General features: G+C 41.3%; 1 protein-coding gene across 1 annotated transcript in view; it reads left to right on the forward strand.

The window, feature by feature from the left end:
• LOC117357839 (protocadherin Fat 3-like) overlaps positions 1-18124 on the forward strand; it is a 154974-nt gene extending 136850 nt beyond the window's left edge. Inside the window, exons 22-24 of the mRNA XM_033939002.1 lie at positions 46-129; positions 4557-4722; positions 16344-18124. Coding sequence (XP_033794893.1) covers positions 46-129; positions 4557-4722; positions 16344-16406 — 313 coding nt within the window. The 3' untranslated portion in view covers positions 16407-18124. The remainder of the gene's footprint in view (positions 1-45; positions 130-4556; positions 4723-16343) is intronic.
• Positions 18125-21760: the final 3636 nt, after the last annotated feature.

Here is a 21760-nt window from a genome sequence, read left to right on the forward strand (position 1 = left end):
GGATATCAAAGATACTGATCTCTTTTCCTCCTATATTGATTTCAGAACTTCCTCCAAAGTTCACTTGGACACTCAAGGGTCATTGAAAGACGAGGAAGACCCAACCTCAGATGGCATGGAGTGCACTGGGTAAGTTTCTAACCAAAGATTTATTTTTCTCATCTTCCCCCTTTACAGCTGAAACAGTAAATTAATACAAGCACATCCAGGGAACACTGTTCCTGCTGCTATTCAGGCATGTGTATAATTCTTATAGATGATAAATGTTTTAAGTTTTAGTTTCTCTTTTTATAATGATATCCAAGATTTCTTGATACCAGCTTAAGAAAAAGTGGCATCACCAGTTGCAAGAAGTAGCACAATTAAGAACATGTAAGAGGTACATTAGTATTTATAGTGCTAAGAATATGGATTAACAATAAAAATAATTAACTCACACCGCTGTCCGAATCCTTGTTTTAGTTCCTGAAACCATGAAAATTGGGAGTGAATAGAATGCCAAAAGACACTAAACTACACACACCAGACAATCTCAAAAACTAGCCTCTCCTTCAGAAAGTACGCTAAGTGGTTAAAATATTTATTTGAACCAAAAGGTTCTTATTCCCAGCATCTTCACTATTTTAATTCATCTTTAGTAGGGTTTTCCAAACTCTGTTAGACTAGCTAGATGCTAACAAGATGTAACAAGATGCTAACATAATGTAACTAGAGATATCGTATACAATCATTCAACATGACTCAGATGCTTTGCTAAGTCATCATTTTGTAACTGTTCATTTGCATGGAGACCTTTGCAGTGGATAGCTGAATGAAGGTCTCAAACAGTTCAGAGTGTGGACACCAGCCTTAGTAGAAGGAGATCAAAGACTCTGAGCTCTTTTCCTCCTATATTATTTGCAGAATTTCCTCCAAAGTTCACTTGGAAGCATAAGGGTCAATTCTCCATGGTTATGGCTGTCGTATGTGGCAAAAACTCAGGAAGCAAAAGTCCTTCATCATCCCAGAAGGCATGTGAAATAACTTTGCCCACTGATTTTTCTGTCTTGAACTTTTTTGGGGTGGGGAATGACTTGTACTTCCAATGCATTGACTCCATTTTGGACTCAGGATCTCTGTGATAGTCTCATGTCTCTACTCTAGTCACCAAACGATGAAAAACAATGTCTCTTGGTCTTCACAGAGTATCTCCAAATTCTTCTGACAGCACTGGAGCCTCGTGACCCTCAGACATGGTGTCAGCATTCTTGAAACCTATTTTGTACTAACCGTGAACATTTCCTACTTCTCATGAATTATTTTCCAAACAGTACCTGCCAAGATGCCCATTTCTTCAGCTATTTGGGAAACCTTAATTCATCTGTCTGACAAAATTAAATCCTCATGCAGCGGCCCTTTGGTCATAGACCAATGCTCTAAATGAGTCCAGCCTTACCTATATACGTTCCCATTTATCAGGAACTTGTCCAATTTTGTCTTGAATCCCTTCAAGAAAAAAACTTCACTAATCATAATTTTAAAATGGTATAGGGTATTCCATATATTAAAAGAACCTCTGTTAACATAAGAACATAAGAATTGCTGCTGCTGGGTCAGACCAGTGGTCCATCGTGCCCAGCAGTCTGCTCACGCGGCAGCCCTTAGGTTAAAGACCAGTGCTCTAAATGAGTCCAGTCTCACCTGTTTATATTCCAGTTTATCAGGAACTTGTCCAACTTTGTCTTGAATCCCTGGAGGGTGTTTCCCCCTATAACAGACTCTGGAAGAGAGTTCCAGTTTTCTACCACTCTCTGGGTGAAGACGAACTTCCTTACGTTTGTATGAAATATATCCCCTTTCAACTTTAGAGAGTGCCCTCTCGTTCTCCCTACCTTGGAGAGGGTGAACAACCTGTCTTTATCTACTAATTCTATTCTCTTCAGTATTTTGAATATTTTGATCATGTCCCCTCTCAGTCTCCTCTTTTCTAGGGAGAAGAGGCCCAGTTTCTCCAATCTTTCACTGTACAGCAACTTCTCCAGCTCCTTAACCATTTTAGTCGCTCTACTCTGGACCCTTTCGAGTATTATTGTGTCCTTCTTTATGTATGATGACCAATGCTGGGCGCAGTACTCCAGGTGAGGGCGCACCATGGCCCAGTACAGTGGCATGATAACCTTCTCCAATCTGTTCGTGATCCTCTTCTTAATCATTCCTAGCATTCTGTTCGTCATTTTCGCTGCTGCCGCAGTTGCGCGGACAGCTTCATTGACTTGTCAATCAGAACTCCCAAGTCTCTTTCCTGGAGGTCTCCAAGTACTGCCCAGGACATCCTGTATTCGTGCATGAGATTTTTGTTACGTACATGCATCACTTTACACTTATCCACGTTGAACCTCATTTGCCATGTCGCTGCCCATTTCTCAAGCTTGATTTTGTCACGTTGAACTGGTTTAGTGATGGCCTAATTTGCCAATCCAATGTACACAAAGGCTCACCATGTGGTTTTCCCTGCATTCGTACATTCTCTGACTCTGCCATTCAAATGACCTCTGTATTAAAACGAGGTCATTAATATTAAAATGAGCCCTTTGATCGATGCCCATAACATCGCTAGCACCATGCCTTAAATATAGTGATGGCTGCTAAGAGCCTGAGATTACTGACAGGTCTGCCATATTTTTTTGCACATGTCCTCATCAAAAATTAAAGTTGTGCTTGCTACCTGATGATGCCCCAGAACAAAAATAAAGAGATGCAGGCGGGATGCCCTCTTCTTCCTGCCTCGTCCACCCAGACCCCTCCACACTCCCGATCCCCCCCATGTTGCCCCACCACCCTCTCCACACACCTGACCAACCTACTCCCTTGAGGATTGCATCACCCAGACCCCCCCTCCTTCCTCCTGTGAAAATCATGACTACCCGGACACCCTCTTTCCTACAAGGATCACGGCCCCCTGAACACACACTCCCCATGAAGATCTTGGCAGAAGGAATGCTTACTTCCTCCTGCCTCTGGCACTCAGCTCCCCCCATACCCCTCACACCATACCTTATTTGGAAGAGAGCAGGAAGGATATCTAGTCCCTCCTGTATCAGGTCTGCCTCTCCAAAATGGGGGGTCTTTCCCTTCCCGGTGCATCCTGTGATGCACTGGGAGGATCCTAAGGCCCTGATTGGCTTAGGCACCAAAGGCCCCTCCCCTGTGGGATTGAGGGGAGGGAGTTTGGGGGGGTCTGAGTGATACAATCCTCATGGGGGGGTCAGTTGGGAGTATTGAGGGGTCCGGGTGGCACAATGTTGGTAAGGGGGATCAGGAGTTTGGGGGGTCCTTGTGGCCGAGGCAGGAGGGAATGGGCATCTCTCCTGCCTCTCTTTTTTTGTTCTGGGGCCTTGTGGGGGGAGGCAACAACAGGGGGGGCCAGCATGATTTATTTTTTATTAATATTGTGCGTGGGTAACACACACATATCTTTGCCCATTAAAAAAAATAATTAGCTGAGTTGTAGAAGGCTGCTTCGAGGCTTTCCCTGCAGCTCAGCTATTTGGGCTTCTCCTACCAGCTTTGTGCTTGTGTCAAAGTCAGTTTTCCAATGACTGGTGATGAAGGATTACGGTAGACCTCCACAAAACTAATTTGCATGCAAAGTCATTGATTGCTGTTTTAAAATTGGACATAAAAATCAGCCCACAGCAACCCACATGGTCTAACAACCATTTTTAGTGCATCTGGGTCTGTATGGAGACGATGCGCTAAAAGTGATCTTTCATCTCTGACCTATGTTAAACACAGAGGTTTGAATATATTAAACACAGAAGCACTGGTTGGAAAGTTTAAATGGTTTATTTAAAAATAATAATTAAGAATTAATTGATTCACAGTACAAGTTGTTCAAGTTACTGGTTACTGTGTAAGTGGATTACAAATCGTAAATATTTATTTATTTTATTTATTTTTACATTTTTTATTTTGGGAGTTTATTAAGTCTTCACTTTTCCTTTTCTCAATTGGTTTGAATGTTTGTTCAAGACTTACATAGTGTTTTGATTAATTAATTTCACAAAATTGGACTAAATGATATATGGGGCAGTTCTTATTTAGACTTATTGTCTGGTGCTGGTCATCTATGAGTTACTGCCCAGGCCTATATTCCCCTTTCATATCATGAGATGGGCCCATACTGATGTCCATTATATTAATTTTTCTTTAATATTTAACTAAGTCCAAACATGCTCACCAAACGGAACAAAGGTGTTAGCCAATTACGATTTGGATATTGGTTCTTCTCAAACATGTACTGAATGGGGTTCCAAATCAAATAGTGTGATTTAGAAAAATAATTGAATGCAATGAAAAGTGAATGCCATTTAAAAAAACTAAACAAAAAAAAAACTAGGCTTACCACATAGGCCTTTCAGTCACCTCAGAGAGAGACAACTTCCCTGACTTCCATTTTAAAATTAACATCTAACTCTCTATCCCCCTGTTATCCCAAACTTCATAAAGATAAAACATATTTAAAATTTAATCCTAACAAGAATGCATGAAAATTACTTACCTATGACTCTTTTCAGCAAGAAGAGAGTTATTTCATTTCATAACATGGAAAATCAAAGTGAAAACATGGTGTTAGAAGAAAGATGGGCCCACCCTGATTTTGGCACAGCTATGTCCATCAAAGCAAATGAACCTGAAGTTATTGAAGGGGCTGCTTGTATGCAAGAACCTATTGTAGAAAAGGTAATGTATGTTATTTTTCCTAACAAGAACCTGAGAAATACTGCAAAATAACTGCACTGCCAATCACATTGTCCTTGTTAGCAGAAATATAATTATTTATATTAATTTGACAAGAGCTGGAGTTGGTATCTGGAGGGTCCTGTCATGCACTGGGTATGCAGAAATCTAAAAGAACATTTATAGAATTGGGCTGTGGAGAAAATACTGCCAACCAGGAAGGAGAGACAACAAGGTGGCCATGTTTGAAGGTGGTGAAATATTGTGGGATGGCAGTGGCTACAGCCAGAAGAAAGGTAGAGTACACAGAGGCATAATCAGCAGAATAAAGGCCTTACCAAGAATACTGTTATGTCCACTGCTGGAGGCTGGAGGTATCTAATTTAATAAAGCCCTAAGCACGCATGCGCACTCCCACCTGCGTGCTCCCTTTTTCCGTGCGCTGTAGGGCATCGCAGGTAGGAGTGTGCATGCGCAAGAATCCCCTGAGGCGGATGTCAGGCGCGGCAGAAGATGGCTGAAGCCTGGCTGGAGGAGGACGAGGAGGAGCTGCGAGAGCTCCGCAGAGGCAGGAGATGAGGAGAGAGACAGAGACAGATGGATGAGAAGGACAGAGGGGCTACTAGGGGGACCAGGAAAGATGGTAGGGGATAGGGAGAGATAGACTTCAGGGAGTGTGGAGGGGACAGGAGAGAGAGAAGGTCTTGGGGACAGGAAAGGGAAAGATGGCAAAAGAGGTGAAACAGGGTCAGAGAGAGATGGTAGAGGGTGTGAAAGGGGGAAAGGGAGAGATGGAAATGGTAGAACCACTACTGCTTTGGGGCACTGAGGGAGGAAAGGTTGGTACGTCAGGACTGCTGCTGCCGCCTTGGGTAAGTAAAGACCCTGTCAGGAGGGCCAAAAGGGTACAAAGGAAATGGTGAAAGGTGAGGTGGTGGGACTGGGATCAGTGGGAGGCAGGGTCTGGGCATGATAGAGGCGGGGCATTTGTGGGGTCAGAGTCAGGGTCAGGATATAAGTTTCAAGTTTTATTAAATTTTAATATACCGACCATCAACAGGTGGGGCGATTCTAGCATCCGTTACTGCAACAAATGTAACGGGCTAAAACACTAGTTCTGAATAAAGGCTACCAAAATGCTGCAGAGCCTGCAGTAAAAGCTAAAAGGACTAAAATATACAGTAGAATCTCAGTTAACCAGGACTCTCACCCAACTGGCAAAAAAATCACCGGTAAAAAAATAAATGTCCCCTGAAGCGGCAGCGTCCTAAGCTGCAAACCTACCTCAAGCCCTATAGAACTACAAGCGGTGGCAGTCCTGAGCTGCAAACCCCACCTCCTTCCTGACCCGAAGCACCAGCATGGTAGCTTCCTGAGCTGCAAGTTCCCACTTCCTCACTCATTCAAGCCCACAAGCAGCTGAGAAACAAATCCCCCTCCATCCCGCACCGAAGCACCAGTGCAGTAGCTGTTCTGAGCCACAAAGCCCTCCTCCCTCCCTCAAGCCCCTTAGTGGCAGAAGCAGGCGGCGTCCTGAGTGAACCCCCTTGCTCCCTCCCTTCCTTACCTGAGTGCAGTTAGTCAGCAGGAGGCAGCCTCAACACAGGCTGCTTGCGGTCAGACCTGGCAGGGCCTTTCCTCTGACACGTCACTTCCGACGCATCAAAGGAAAGGGCCTGCCAGGGTTGGCCGTGAGCAACCTGTTTTGAGGCTGCTGACTGGTTGTACTCGGGTAAGGAAGGGAGAGATGGAGGGAAGGGTTTCGCTCAGGACAATGCCTGCTTCTGCCATAGTGGGGCTTAAGGCAGGGAGGGGGAATTGAGACTGGTGTTTCAGAGTTGGGGGGGGAGAGAAATTGAGACTGTGATGCCATCATTGCTGGTGTCAAGAAGAACATAAAAACATTTAATATACTCTTATTTTCCTGTTCATTTACTATACTGTGTTGGTTCTCTTCTACACCCATGTCTAAAAGACAATCCAATTATCTTCCCAGATGATGGAACAACATAGGTAACTGAATCTTTGAGAAGGTTATACCAAAACCATATTGAAATGAAAGGCTGTATTTGTGATTTACAAATAAGAGTTGTACAGAATATTGTCTATTTTTATGCTTTGATAAAAAGATTTAAATTTAAAATGCTAAGAGCGGTATAATTTTTTTTAAAAAGTCTGTGTCCATTTTGGGCCTATGTCGCTAGTCATCCAAAGTCAGCAGTGTCCCAAGACCATTCTCGAAAAATAAATCCAAAATATTTTTTTTTTCGAATCGTTTGATCGTCCAGACCACTAAGTCGTCTATCTTTATACCCGATTCTTGTCCAAAAAATTGTCCAAGTCTAAAATACCTACAAAAAGACCTTTTGGATGTGGGAGGGACCAGCAAAGTGATGGACTGGACACCCAGACATAGCAACACAGTAGTGGGGCACCTTACAGGGCACTGCTGTGAATTTCACACAAAGGGTGCCACACAAACATCTCACCACAACTCCCTTATAGGTCATGGTGAGCCCCTCATAACCTACTGTACCCAACTGTCTACCACCCCAATAGCCCTTATGGCTGCAGTGGCACCTATATGGCAATACAGTAAAGTTTTGGGGGGTTTTGGTGGGTGCACATTTTTCACCATGAATACAGTGGTTAGAGTGGCTTATGGGTCTAGGTCCTCCTCTCTATGGTTCACTAGCCCACCCCCCAGACTACTTAAGCCTTTTCTATACAGCTCTACTAGGCTTTCCTTTGCCAGGTGCTGATGTTCTAGAGGCAGGTATATACTTTTTTATTCTGATTTTTATTGGGGGGTCAGTGATCACTGGAGGAGTGTGTGGGGGTCTGTACTTTGTGTCTGCAGTGGTTATCTGGTCACTTTGGATACCTTCTGGGCACTAGGAAGTCTTGTTGAACTTTCAATTATCATTGCAGGACGACTAAGTCCAGGTCGGCCCACATCCCGCCTACCTCCCACCCTAACAACTCCTTCAAAAATGCCCCTTTTCACTCTGGGCATCCAGCGGCACTGAAAAGGCCTAAGCTGTTTTTAGATACGTGTAAAACCTGTTTTGATTATCGGCTTGGACGACCTATCTTTTAGGTCATCCAAGAACTGATTTAGGTGGGTTTATAGACCTATTTCCATTTCAATTATGAATCCCTTAGTGTTTGTGACTCTGTACAGTGCTGTGCACGTCCGGTAGCGCTATAGAAATAATTCATAGTAGTATACTTCTCCCTCCATATTCGTAAGGGTTAGGGGCAGACAGTGGCGTACCTAGGGGGGAAGGGGCGCCCCGGGTGCACGTCCCAAGGGGGTGCACAGGAGAGAGCTGAACAGGGACGACGGGGGACTTGCGGGGTTAAATACAACTCGAGCTGCGAGGCTCGTCGTCTGTTCCTACCTGCCCAGCCGCTCACACATAGCCGACTGGAAGTCTTCCCCAGTGTCAGTGCTGACGTCGGAGGGAGGGCTTACACAAAGCCTGCCCTCTGACGTCAGCGCTGACATCGGGGAAGACTTCCGATTGGCTATGTGTGCGTTGCAGGACAGGTAGGCTTGAACTCCATTTGGCTGAGAAAGTTGCTAAGATGAGGGCTGGGAGGTAAACGCGGAACACAAAAGGGGGGAGGGAGTGCATTTTTGGACACAAGGCATGAACTTGGGAAAGAGGATGTTGGAAGGGAGGGAAAGAGATGCTGAGGGAGTGCGTTTTGGACACAAGGCATGAACTTGGGAGAGAGGAAGGGAGGAAAGGGAGGGAATGAAATGCTGAGGTGGGGGAGGGAATGCGTTTTTGGACACAAGGCATGAACTTGGGATAGAGGATGGAGGAAGGGAGAGAATGAGGTGGGGGAGGGAATATATTTTTGGACAAAAGGCATGAACTTGGGAAAGAGGATAGAGGAAGGGAGGGAAAGAGATGCTGAGGTATGGGAGGGAATGCGTTTTTGGACAAAAGGCATGAACTTGGGAAAGAGGATGGAGGAAGGGAGGGAAAGAGATGCTGAGGTGGGGGAGGGAGTGCATTTTTGGACACAAGGCATGAACTTGGAAGAGAGAATGGAGGAAGGGAGGGGAAGAGGTGGGGGAGGGAGTGTGTTTTTGGACACAGAAGGCATAAACTTGGGAGAGAGGAAGGGAAGGAAAGAGATGCTGAGGTGGGGGAGAGAATGCGTTTTTGGACACAGAAGGCATGGACTTGGGAGAGAGGAAGGGAGGGAAAGAGATGGTTGTGTACACGGGGAATAGAAGAAAGGAGAATTTTTGGTCATAGGGAGGGAGTGAGGTACAGATGAGAGGGAGAAATATTGTGGTGGAACGGACAGATTGAAATGGATGCAAGAGGGAGGAATGTTGGACATAGTGGTGAAGGGAATGGAGGGGGAGATGTGGCATGGTGCTGGAGAGGGGTGATAGAAGGAGAAATGTTGGGTATGAGACTGGTGGGCAGGGGCGAAAGATGAGAAAGGGATAAATGCTGGACCATGGTAGGAGGAACCAATGGACAGCAACAGAAGAATTTACAGAAGATGGGAAAGCGGAAAAAAGAAACTGGGACCAACTTTATGGAAAAATAAGTCTCCAATCAACAAAGGTAAAAAACTGAATTTATTGACTAAAATATGTTAGCTTTGGGAAATGTATATAGCAGATGTCTTTGTATTGTGTTCAAAAGAAAAGGAAATGCATTTCTGGTTTTATTTCTACAGTGTTGAAGTACTTGCTGACCCTTGCTGTGACTGGTGGGGATCCCCAAGCACCGCCAGCAGAGGACCTCCTCTAGAGATGGCCAGAACTCCTCTCCACCAAGCACAGCAGTCACTGGCAACATCTATGAGCCACTGAGGTGCCAGCATCTGTGACTCAGGGACGCTGCTGCTGCCTGCCAAGCTTTGCAAAAGGGACCCCGGCTAACTGCAAAGGAAGTCCTCAGCTGACAGCTTGGGGGTTCTCATCAGCTGAGTATTTATATTTTATATTTACATTAGAGGCTCTGGTAGAAACCCATTTAAAAGTATATATTCTTCCCAATTAATATTTCCAAATTAATAAGTGTCTTTGCTTATTTGTAAATGGGTCTCTACCAGAGCCTTTAATTCAGTAGCATAATTAAATGAAATAAATATTTCTGAAGTTTATAGGGCGGGCGGGGACGAAGGGGATTCCTTGCAGGGACGGGTGGGGATGGAGGGATTCCTCACGGGGATGGGTGGGGACGGAGGGATTCCTCCCGGGGGGCGGGTGGGACTTCTGTCCCTGCGCAACTCTCTAGTGCACAGCCGGCCACCCTCCCTATTCTGCCACTACTGCTTTCCTTAACCAGCAGCAGCGGCAGTAAACAGGGGTGTCCGTGGGTGCTCACCGGCGTTGCTCATCTTCTGGCCGGCTCCCCTGCTGAAAGCCGCGGGCGTCCACTCCTCACGCGATCCGCAGTCACGACATCAGAGAGAAGGCTTCCGACGCAGCCGCGGATCATGCGAGGAGCGGATGCCGCAGCTTTCAGCAGGGGAGCCGGCCAGACATGCTGGGCAGGGAAGGGGGAGGGTAGACATGCTGGGCAGGGAAGGGGGGAGGGTAGACATGCTGGGCAGGGAAGGCGGGAGGGTAGAAGTGCTGGGCAGGGAAGGTGGGAGGGTAGAAATGCTGCACAAGCAAAAGGGGGAGAAATGCTGCAAAGGCAAGGAGAGGGGAGACATGATGCTGCTGCTGCACAAGGAAGGGAGGAGGATAGAAATACTGCAAAGGCAAGGGGGGAGACATGCTGCAGCAGCACCCAATTGGGGAGAGAGAGGGAAGGAGGGAGAAGGAAGACAAGGGAGAGGAGTCAGAGATGCAAAGTCCATGGGAGGGAGGGAAAGGAAAAAAGGAAAGGAGATACCAGACCATGGAGGGGGAGGAAGAGATGCCATGGCATGAAGGAAGGGAAAGAGATAGAGATACCACACCATGGTGTGGAGTGAGAAGGAAGGAAGGTAAGGAGAAGAGAAAGAGAGAGATGCCAAAGCATAGGGGAAGGGGTGGAGACAGAAAAATGGAGAGGGGTGAAGCTGAAATGAAACATTTGCAAAGGAGAGAAAGGACCCCAGATATACAGTTTATTGAAGGGACATAGAAAGAGGGAAGATGCCATATGGAAGAGAGAGAGGGTGGACAGTAGATGGAAGGGGCAGAGAGAGTGTGGGCAGTAGATGGAAGTGGTAGAGAGAGAGGGCAGAAGCTGGGTGGAAGGGGCAAAGAGAGGGCAGATGTTGCATGGAAGGGAGAGAGGACAAATGCTGTATAGAAAGAAGAGAGCAAAGAAGATGATTAAAGCAGAAATGACAAAAGGTAGAAAGATTTTTTTGTTGCTTTACTTAGAATCAAGTAGTATTGTAACTGTATTGATAAAAGTTTATAAATAGGAAATGGAAATAAGGCAATTTTTTGGACTAAATCCCTTTCCTCAGGACAGGATACCATAACAGCAGTATACTGTACTGTTCTGAAGAAAGATTTGGCCTCTGAAAGCTAATTGAAAAATGGATTAGTCCAATAAAATGGTATTTTCTTATTTCTCATTATTTGTTTTATTTTTATTTGTTAATTTGTAAAGTGGTGATTGTTATGTATGAGTTTTTTCAAATTTACATCTACTGTCTTTATATTTTGCACAGTATTAGGGGACATGTGTCACTGTTTTTGTATGCAAAGTCTGGTTTCTTGGCGGTTCAGTTTAACTTTTGTCTACATATTTCTATTTTTAGTTTGTGATTATTCCATATTGGGTGAGGGTATATCTCTGTTCTGTGTGTATGAAAAGGACATAGTTTTCAGTTGGCATTGACTGTGCGGGATCTGGCTTGTTTAGTTTTATAATGTATGTGTTGGTGTTCTAGTGCTCACTGCAGTATTTAAGATGCTGCCTTTTCCTAGGTAAACTCTTGTTGTGCGATATGTGGATTGTTACTAAAAAAAATATTTTTGATATAGATGGGGGGGGGGGGGGTGAAAAAATGATGGGCTTCGGGTGTCACATATGCTAGGTATGCCACTGGGGGCAGAGCCGGCCCATGATTATGGAAAAATTGTAAATAACTTTTAGCGCCGATTTTGAACCACCCCTATCTCCTTGACCTCTCCACACCTTACCCTGGTGGTCTAGTGGGGAAGGAGTGATCTTCCTACACTCCTGCCTCGTGCAGAGCTATCAACATAAATGGCTGCCGTGAGTTCCTGCTGAGTTCCTGCTGAGACCATGGGAACTCACAGCAGCCATTTTTGTTGATAGCTATGCACAGGGCAAGAGTATAGGAAGACCGCTCCTTCCCCGCTTCCCTGCTAGGCCACCAGGTATGTCGTGGAGAGGTCCAGGAGGTGGGGGGTGGGTCAGGGTTTAGAAACTCGTGAATAACCAAAGTCTTGAGTCCTAAATCCTTGAATTTGGAGGGAGAAGTGTAGTAGTAAGTGTTTGAAGCTTGTGCAGATGAGGATAAAGTCCATGGAGATAGGGTAGGGACAAGGACTGAATATGCGAGGATGGAGCAGGGACAGAGCCCGCGGGGAGAGGATGGGGCAGGGACAGAGAATGTAAGGCAGGGATGGGGGACAAACTTTGTCCTTGTGTTATTCTCTAGGTTGGATTTCTTCAGCTGGTGGGGCTACATGATTGGTGTGCCTGGCTGCTAGGTGGGCCTGAAGGCAAAGTGGATGAGCCCAGACCCCCCTGTGGTTATGCCCCTGCTTTCAATCAATCAACAGTTAAAAAACAAAGTGCTGAACTTCCCCTCAATTAGACATCTATTAAAACATCAAAGCATAAATACAATGCATTGTCACAGCAAGTGAGGACACAACACAGCAGGATATCATTCAGATAAGCACTTATTCCCATTTACTTTGCTTATTAGTATGTTTTTGATGCATTTATTTAGCCCACCAGCATGTCTAAGATGCATGTTTAATCAATAGGAGGATTTTATGGCCAATGACAGAGGATTGTAGGGGAGCCAGCACGTTTGCACATCTCCTTCCTTCATAGCTTTGGTGTAGCACTGCTCACTGGGGCTCCTGAGGTCTTTTTTCCCCCCTTTCAAATAATCTTGTAATTAAGGCAACATAAGTGGCAATATACTCAGCATCAACTGAATGAAAGAATGGAAAACAAAATAGTGTCCAAATAATTGTGTAATATAGCAGAAATCGATGGAACACTAGTGATGTATATAACGTGATTTAAATCAAGGGAAAAAAGACCTCAAAATACCCCTAAAATGTGAGCAATAAAGTCACAAATATTTTGGGGTTGGGTATCATCACTGGTCAAAAACCCTTGAAATATTTTTAATATTTTTGCTTTTAATTAATTTTTAATGTTTTTAAATGTTTTTTTTTAAATATTTTTTCTATTAATGTGAATATAGTGTATAACATTTTTATATTCACATTTTCTTTCTCTGAACAAATGAGCATATAAATGGCTAGCGACTGTTAGTCCAATACCAAAGTAATCATCATGCTTATATTTGAATGATAATAAGCACTTATCTTTGATAACCCGACGGGGGCCCAGTCCGTTTCGCACTGATGGGCTTCTTCAGGGGTAATGAAAAGGCTTGTTGGATTGCCAGTTAGATTTCAACTTTGCTCAAAGATCTTTAAATGAAAGAAAAATATGTAAGAATATACATTATATACCATATTTTAACTGAATAAATCATTGATGAAAAACATCAAGCACCCTGTGTACTAATATTAAAACTGTAATTTCATCTATGATATTGGATGCATAGACATGTGGTTTATCTTGTTGTATGCCCATGCAACAAGATATACGTAGGCAAAACTATAAGAAGTTTGAAGATTAGATTGAATGAACATCGGTCTAACCTCAAAAGAATAAAAATTGAAGCCCCCATGGTAGCCCATTGCTATGAATTTCAACACAAATTTCAACAACTTAAATGCTGGGTTATTGATCAAGTTCCCAAATCCAGAAGAGGGGGCGACCGTAACAAACTTTTATTAAGAAGAGAACAATCTTGGATCTCGAGACTTCATTCACTTGAACCTGATGGACTAAACAGTCAAATAGAATGGCATGCTTTCTTTTAGAAAGTGTCATTTTAAATCTACAAGTGAAAGCACATATTCATAATTCAGTATATTTTTATTCAGTTAGATACATGATTGGAATTCAATCCATACACACAGTTACATACACTTCAAACAGAAAACTTGAATTCGTGTTATTCAAAGTATTAAGACTCGATTGAATTCAAGGTTTTCTGCATATGTTCTTTTGGTTGAATAATTGTCATTAATGTCCATACACATCATTGCAATAATATTTATTTTTATATTTGGGCATTCAATTCTAGTATTCAAATTTAAATGTTGCATTTCAAGCACAACAATTTGGGTTGACATACATAAAGCCACAAATAGCGATTTCAATATTTTGTTTTTGTTTATAAATTTTATAGCAATTATCCATCATATATCTCAGGGGAATTCAAATGCTCCAAGGTGACACTTTAAGATTGATATACAAATAAATCAATTAAAAATGATTAAAATCGTGTATCATATTGGTTTTGCATCTGTGTTCCGATTGGCCAGTAAGTTCACAGCGTCTAGTTTAAATACGATCGCCATTTTGTTTCTGTAAAAATTCGGTGAGGAGTTGATGAAAGTTTCACCACCGGCAAGTATTTTTCAATTTTAAAACGGTTAGACTGCATATTACTGCTTTCCATTTAAACATTATTAAGTTTTTAACTTTTCTGAGAACTATTGTGACTAGCAAAGCATTTAAAAAGAAACTGAACTTACAGCTACAATTCACAATATCTTGTCGCCGTCAAACTTTAAGTCGGTTCAATGGTAATCAATCATGATAGATTGTGGACTCATTTAAATATTCAGATGTCTAAACCATTACACACAAAACGAGTGATTAAACAATCAAACATAAAATCATATATATCAAGAATATTGTTTTCTAAACAAACGGAGCATTTTTGTATCTAGCGTTCTGATTGGCCAACAACTTTATAGCGTTCTGTTTAGTTACGGGCGCCATTTTATTCATTATACACAACTTTCTAAGATGTTCATGAGAGTTTTACCAACGGCAAGTATAATATGGTTGTTAAATTGTCAGATTTGAAAGCACTGCCGTTTGTTTAAAGATTATCAAGCTTTAAGAAATGTTCTATATTCAATTTGGTCAGTACATTTCATCATAAATAATTGTTGTAAACAAATAATTGAGTCTATAGCCACGTTTGTAACGCTTAAAAATTTATTCAACTTATGGATACATTTATTCATTTGAGACACCCTTGAATTGCTACAAAGAAACAGAGAGCTTGCAATCATCATTGTAACATTTAAACTACATTTTGACTAACAGTTGCATTGGTTCAACCCAGACACATTTAAATTGATTGAGATAATGCTTTAATGACAAACATAACTTAGCATATAGAAAGTCTATGCATCCAATATCATAGATGAAATTACAGTTTTAATATTAGTACACAGGGTGCTTGATGTTTTTCATCAATGATTTATTCAGTTAAAATATGGTATATAATGTATATTCTTACATATTTTTCTTTCATTTAAAGATCTTTGAGCAAAGTTGAAATCTAACTGGCAATCCAACAAGCCTTTTCATTACCCCTGAAGAAGCCCATCAGTGCGAAACGGACTGGGCCCCCGTCGGGTTATCAAAGATAAGTGCTTATTATCATTCAAATATAAGCATGATGATTACTTTGGTATTGGACTAACAGTCGCTAGCCATTTATATGCTCATTTGTTCAGAGAAAGAAAATGCGAATATAAAAATGTTATACACTATATTCACATTAATAGAAAAAATATTTTAAAAAAAACATTTAAAAACATTAAAAATTAATTAAAAGCAAAAATATTAAAAATATTTCAAGGGTTTTTGACCAGTGATGATACCCAACCCCAAAATATTTGTGACTTTATTGCTCACATTTTAGGGGTATTTTGAGGTCTTTTTTCCCTTGATTTAAATCACGTTATATACATCACTAGTGTTCCATCGATTTCTGCTATAATATACTCAGCATAAAATAGCTGAAGTTTGATATTAGTTTAGAACATTTTTAACAGTGACACATTTTCCCTTTGTAGAACACAGAATACATGCCAATGTTCTTGGCCTACTCAAACTACTCCCTCACCATTTTCAAGCTATACCCACTTGCTATCTAGGCATGGTGTTGATCACTATTTGCAAATGTAGCTGATCTACACATTTAAAAGCTGCTAATTACATTGGGTCACTTCTTAAATAAGGGACTATTTCACTCTAATACATGACTGATCAATTTGAATACTTAAGAGTTCAATGTAGATTACGTTAAGAATTACCAGGGAAAAGTCTGAAGAAAAAGGTATTGCTTTTGAAAGCTAATCAAAACATATATTGTTAGTCCAGTAGAAAGGTATCATCTTATTTCCTTTTTTTGTTCTTTGTTTCTATTTATTACATTGAAAATGGACTAATGTGGTTACTACACCATTTTTATCCAGCAATTAAAATCACTATGCAAAATCTTTGAGATTTGTTTATAACTTGCTTTCTTTTGACATAATACAGCCTTCATGTATGCAAGAAGAAAATACTTCTATGTCTGTGACATTTCCACTGATCCATACCTAAGAAGCTAAAACCAAAGAAGAGAAAGAGGACACACTAAAAGGAGTAAGATTTTCTGAAGAAGCAGTTATTCTGGAACCATAGAAATCTGGTGACCCAGTTGTACTTTGTGGGACTTTCCAACGTACACTGGTCATAACCTGGTCTACATTACAAATTGGCTGATATTAAACTTAAAATAAACCTAGAGAAATCAACATCTATATTTTTTCATTGCTTAAACAAAAAGAGCCACTTATAATGACAATCCCCTATGTTACATTAACATAGATCCTAGGAGTATTATTAGATCCCAAATTGTCCTACCATCTACAGAGTTCGCAAATAGTTAAACAATCATTCATTAAATTATGTCTTATTAGATTCATTCCTTCCTTACTATCTTCAGAGGCATTGAATATACTAATACATTCATTAATGATTCGACAACTCAATTATTGTAATTCTTTGTATATGGGCCTACAACCTGAAAAACATCCAAAGGCTCCAAATAATTCAAAACACAGCAATTTGACTAATCTATAATTTATGGAAATGTGATTATATAACTCAGTCTATGAATGTTACCTATAAATTATTGAATTACTTATAAAACTCTGTTATTGGTTTTTATAACATTAATACAGGAGAGCCATTATATCTTATGCACTTATTGAGCCCATACATACCATCAAGATCGTTAAGGTCAGAATCCCAAAATCACCTTAGAATTCCAACCTATCAAGAAATTGTACATGAACATGTACAAACTGCTACTTTCTCAGTAATAGGTCCAAAACTTTGGAATTCTTTGCATATATCAATAAGATAATTGAACATTCCAATAAATTCAAGAATGACCTTAAAACCTTCTTATTTGAGGACGCTTATAAATCATAAAGATAAATATTTAGACTCATACTGTGGATCAAACTGGTACAGGTTGAGTACTGCAAAAACATAAAACTACATATTGTGCTTTCCTACCCCCTCTTTACTATAAAATTTTGTAGTTCAATTTACCCTAAATTTCTGTATGTGAAACGTTTGATCATTATTAAATGTATTACCAGATTTTAGGCTGTAAACCGCCCAGAATTGTTAATGGAGCGAGATAAGATTTTAATAAACTTGGAAACTTGATGATGATGATGAGGGAAATAAAGATGACTAAGATGCAATATTTTGAATAATTATAAGAAAAAAAGATTCTATAATAATTTTCAATTTCTATTCATATTAAGAAAGAGAGTGAGCTTTTTTAACAGATATAAACATCAAAGCTTTAAAATGTTGCAACTCAAAATCTAAGTAGTATCAAATAAAATCACTTTTCATATCAGACATCATGGTTTTGTATTTTACAGATGACAAAAATAAGTAAAGGGAGTTCTCTTTACTATAATTTTTGGTGACAAAAGATTAACACAATAGTGTCTCTTCTCAATTTCAATCACATTAGATTATTGGCAAGTTATCCAACTTTTTAAAAAATTCTTTATTGATTTTCCAACTGTCAACAGTGCAATAAACAAGAAAATGTACATATAATGATTCAAAAAAAGCACATTCATCTTGCAGAAATACATGAGCAATCATTTTTACACCTCCTGCCCACCCAAATGGCTAATCAAGAAAAACACAAATACATAGATTCCTTCAATAGCCTTTCCTAAGTTAAATTAATGGTATATCCCCACCCCCCTCCCACTCCCCGGACGTGTATACTCAAAGGGCTAAAATTAAAATCAATAGTCACTCCTTACAGAATTTTGTCAATGGTTCCCAGACATCCTTATATTTCCTATAGTGTCCCTTTTGTAGTACATTCATACGTTCCAGTTTAAAAGTGTGGCATAAAGATTCCCACCAGAAATTATAATTTAACCGGTCCCAGTTTTTCCAGTTCTTCAAAATAAGTTGTATGGCAACTCCTGGCATGATAAAGAGAAGATTGTTGTTATGGGAAATTATTGGGCTTTTAGCCATCACTACCATGCCAAATAGCACCGCATCATATGTCAATTTCAATGGGACGTCCAGTATTCTATTAATTTGACCCCAAATGGATCACCAAAATCTAAGTATCAAGGGACAAAGAAAAGCAGATGATCCAGTGTCCCTATATCGAGATGATAATGCCAGCATCTATTTGACTTAGAACTATCAAATTTTTGTACCTATAGGGGTCGAAAAACTTCTATGCAACAAAAAATACCAAGTTTGCCTCTTAGGTGCTGACGCTGTACATCTCATCCTCCAAGTCCAAATTCATGCCATTGAGACGCAGAAATCTACTTAGTCTCAATGCTCCAAATGTCTTTAAGACCAGTTTTGACTGTTTTGATTTTATTTTTACTTTTTAGTTTATGATATATTTTTTAATCTCACTTATTGTTTTACCACTTATTTTGTTTTATTTTATCATTCAAATTTCATTTAAATTTCCCCAGAATTCTATTGCTTCAACGGTTCTCCCTCTGCATCTATTCTTATCTCCCCTCTTTTTAACCTTTCAAATTCCTTTAGATCATTGTAATCTTATTAGTATGTTTATTTTCTTATTTTTCTCCTCTATCTCTATTTTCTTTCTTTATTACTCTTCTAATTGTCATTTTTCCTGGTACTTTAGTTAGATTGTGAGCCTTCGGGACAGTAAGGGAATTTCTAAGTACCTATCTTACTTATAATTTTAATGCACCAATATATTCATTGTAACCCGTTCTGGGCTCTTTTGGGAGGACGGGCTAAAAAATCGAATAAATAAAAAATAAATAAATAAGACCAGTTTTTGGTTTCTTATTCAAAAATTCAGATATTAATTTATACCACTTGGCTACCTGATGCCCCAGGAAATCTGTCTGGAAGCACAGACCTGGTAAGCTATACTGAGTTTTTAAGTTATGCCAATCAGGGAACCCCTTCTGGCCTGCTTCAACTGCAACCACTTATATATTTGAGACTTTGGAATACCAAATGTTTGTTGCAGTCGTGAAAAGTCAAGCATCTTTCCATCTGATAACACATCATCCAGTGTGCATATGCCCGCCTGCAACCAGTGCTTCCAGAGGATCTTACACTTGTCAATTTGAATCTTGCTGCAACCAGTGCTTCCAGAGGATCTTACACTTGTCAATTTGAATCTTGGAGTTTAACCATAAGGACTGACATGTGGATTGATGAATTGGAATAGGTATTATATTATTAATAAATTTTAACATCTGCCATGTAGGTAATTCAGCCCATGTGCCTAAAGCTCCGCCCACAGGAGGGGCTTAAGGCAACTGGGCCAATTCCGGTTGGTCTAGGCGCCTAAGGCCCCTCCTGTGAGCAGGGTTTGAGGCGCCTGGGTCAATCAGGCCCTAAGGCCTGCCATTCTGTGGATGGGCTTGGGACCTGTCCGTCCGGCCAACTTTTTTAAGGTACAGGGGGGTATTGGAGGTGGGGGGTGGTGTCGCAGGGTTGATGGATGGGGATAGGGTTCGGGGGGGTGCATTGTGGAAAGGAGGATCTGAGATCCCTCCTGCCCGTATCTTAGTGGGGGTTTCGCCGGGGCAGGAGGGATTGGACTCCCTCCTGCCCGGATGGTATTGGGAGGGGGTGTTTTGCCAGGGCAGGACGGGTTGGGCTCTCTGCCTAAGCCAATCTCGGGGCAGGAGGGCTTGGGCTCCCTCTTGCCTGAGCTGATTGCAGGGCTGCATCGGGGCAAGAAGGGTTGAGCTACCTCCTGCCCGATTTTGGGGGGGGGGGATCATGGCAGGAGAGATTTGCTATCTCTCCTGCCACGATAGTATCACCCCTCTACCCGAACTGCCACAAACCACGGCAGGAGAGATTGGGCATCTCTCCTGTCACAGGTTGCGGCAGTTCGGGTAGAGAGGTGATCGCCGTCGCAACAGGGGATATGAGCCATCTCTCTCTTGCCGTGATCGATGCGGTGGGGGGGGGGGGGTAGGCAGAATGCCGGGGCTGCTGAGCTAATCGCGGCAGCCGCGATCAGCTCAGTGGCCCCTTTTTTGGCACTTATATCCGTTTTGACTTAGTTTAAGTAAAAATGTATAAGTTCTGACTAGGCAACCTGCCTAAAGTTTTGGTTATACCTGCAGTATACCTATGTATAGGTCGGCCCACCTCTCGCCCTTTCCCCTCCTCTAAAAATGCCTCTTTTCGCTCTCTGAGTTTATAGACAGGGGAAAGGCCTAAGCTGGTTTTAGATATGTCTAAAACTAGCTTTGGTTATGGGTACTTGGATGATCAGGCTTTTTGATTGGCCAAGTACCCATTTAGACCACTTTGTAGACTTTTTTTATTATTATAATGAGCCCCATAGAGTATGATTCATTACCATGATCGATGAGAATTGCAGCTATGCTGAGTTATATAACTCATGTGGCAGTCTGAGGATCCTTGGTATAAGTGAAATATCTATGTCTACTCAAAACTTTAATAACATGTATGATGTGATCTATGGGAGATAGAGCCTGCACAGAAGGAGACCAATGATGGCATCTGTTTTTGGCATGCAACGAGGGACTCGATGCTGAAGATGCCTGCAATGCTGGTGGAGTAGAGGATGGCTTCTTAGCAGGTCTACCCGATTCATGAATGGCGTCCAACATTGAGGCTAGTACCGTCAGTACCGATGGCATTGATTTGTTGCCAGAGACATGGTTGGTAAAAGCAACTTCTTCTGAATGCATTGAGCCTTGAGAGAGATGAAAAAACACTGAAGAGAGAAGGCAGGAAGGCTGAACTTCCCCTCAGTTAAACATCTATTAAAACATCAAAGCACAAATACAATGCATTGTCACAGCAAGTGAGGACACAACACAGCAGGATATCATTCAGATAAGCACTTATTTTCATTTACTTTGCTTATTAGTACGTTTTTGATGCATTTATTTAACCCACCAGCATGTCTAAGATGCATGTTTAATCAATAGGAGGTTTTTTATGGCCCATGACAGAGGATTGTAGGGGAGCCAACACGTTTGCACATCTCCTTCCTTCATAGCTTCGGTGTAGCACTGCTCACTGGGGCTCCTGAGGCCTTTTTTCCCCCTTTCAAATAATCTTGTAATTAAGGCAACATAAGTGGCAATATACTCAGTATAAAATAGCTGAAGTTTGATATTAGTTTAGTACATTTTTAACAGTGACGCATTTTCCCTTTGTAGAACACAGAATACATGCCAATGTTCTTGGCCTACTCAAACTACTCCCTCACCATTTTCTAGCTACACCCCCTTGCTATCTAGGCATGGTGTTGATCACTATTTGCAAATGTAGCTGATTTACACATTTAAAAGCTGCTAATTACATTGGGTCACTTCTTAAATAAGGGACTATTTCACTCTAATACATGACTGATCAATTTG

This window comes from Geotrypetes seraphini, chromosome 3, assembly GCF_902459505.1.
Source record: "Geotrypetes seraphini chromosome 3, aGeoSer1.1, whole genome shotgun sequence".
Classification (NCBI taxonomy): Eukaryota; Metazoa; Chordata; class Amphibia; order Gymnophiona; family Dermophiidae; genus Geotrypetes; species Geotrypetes seraphini.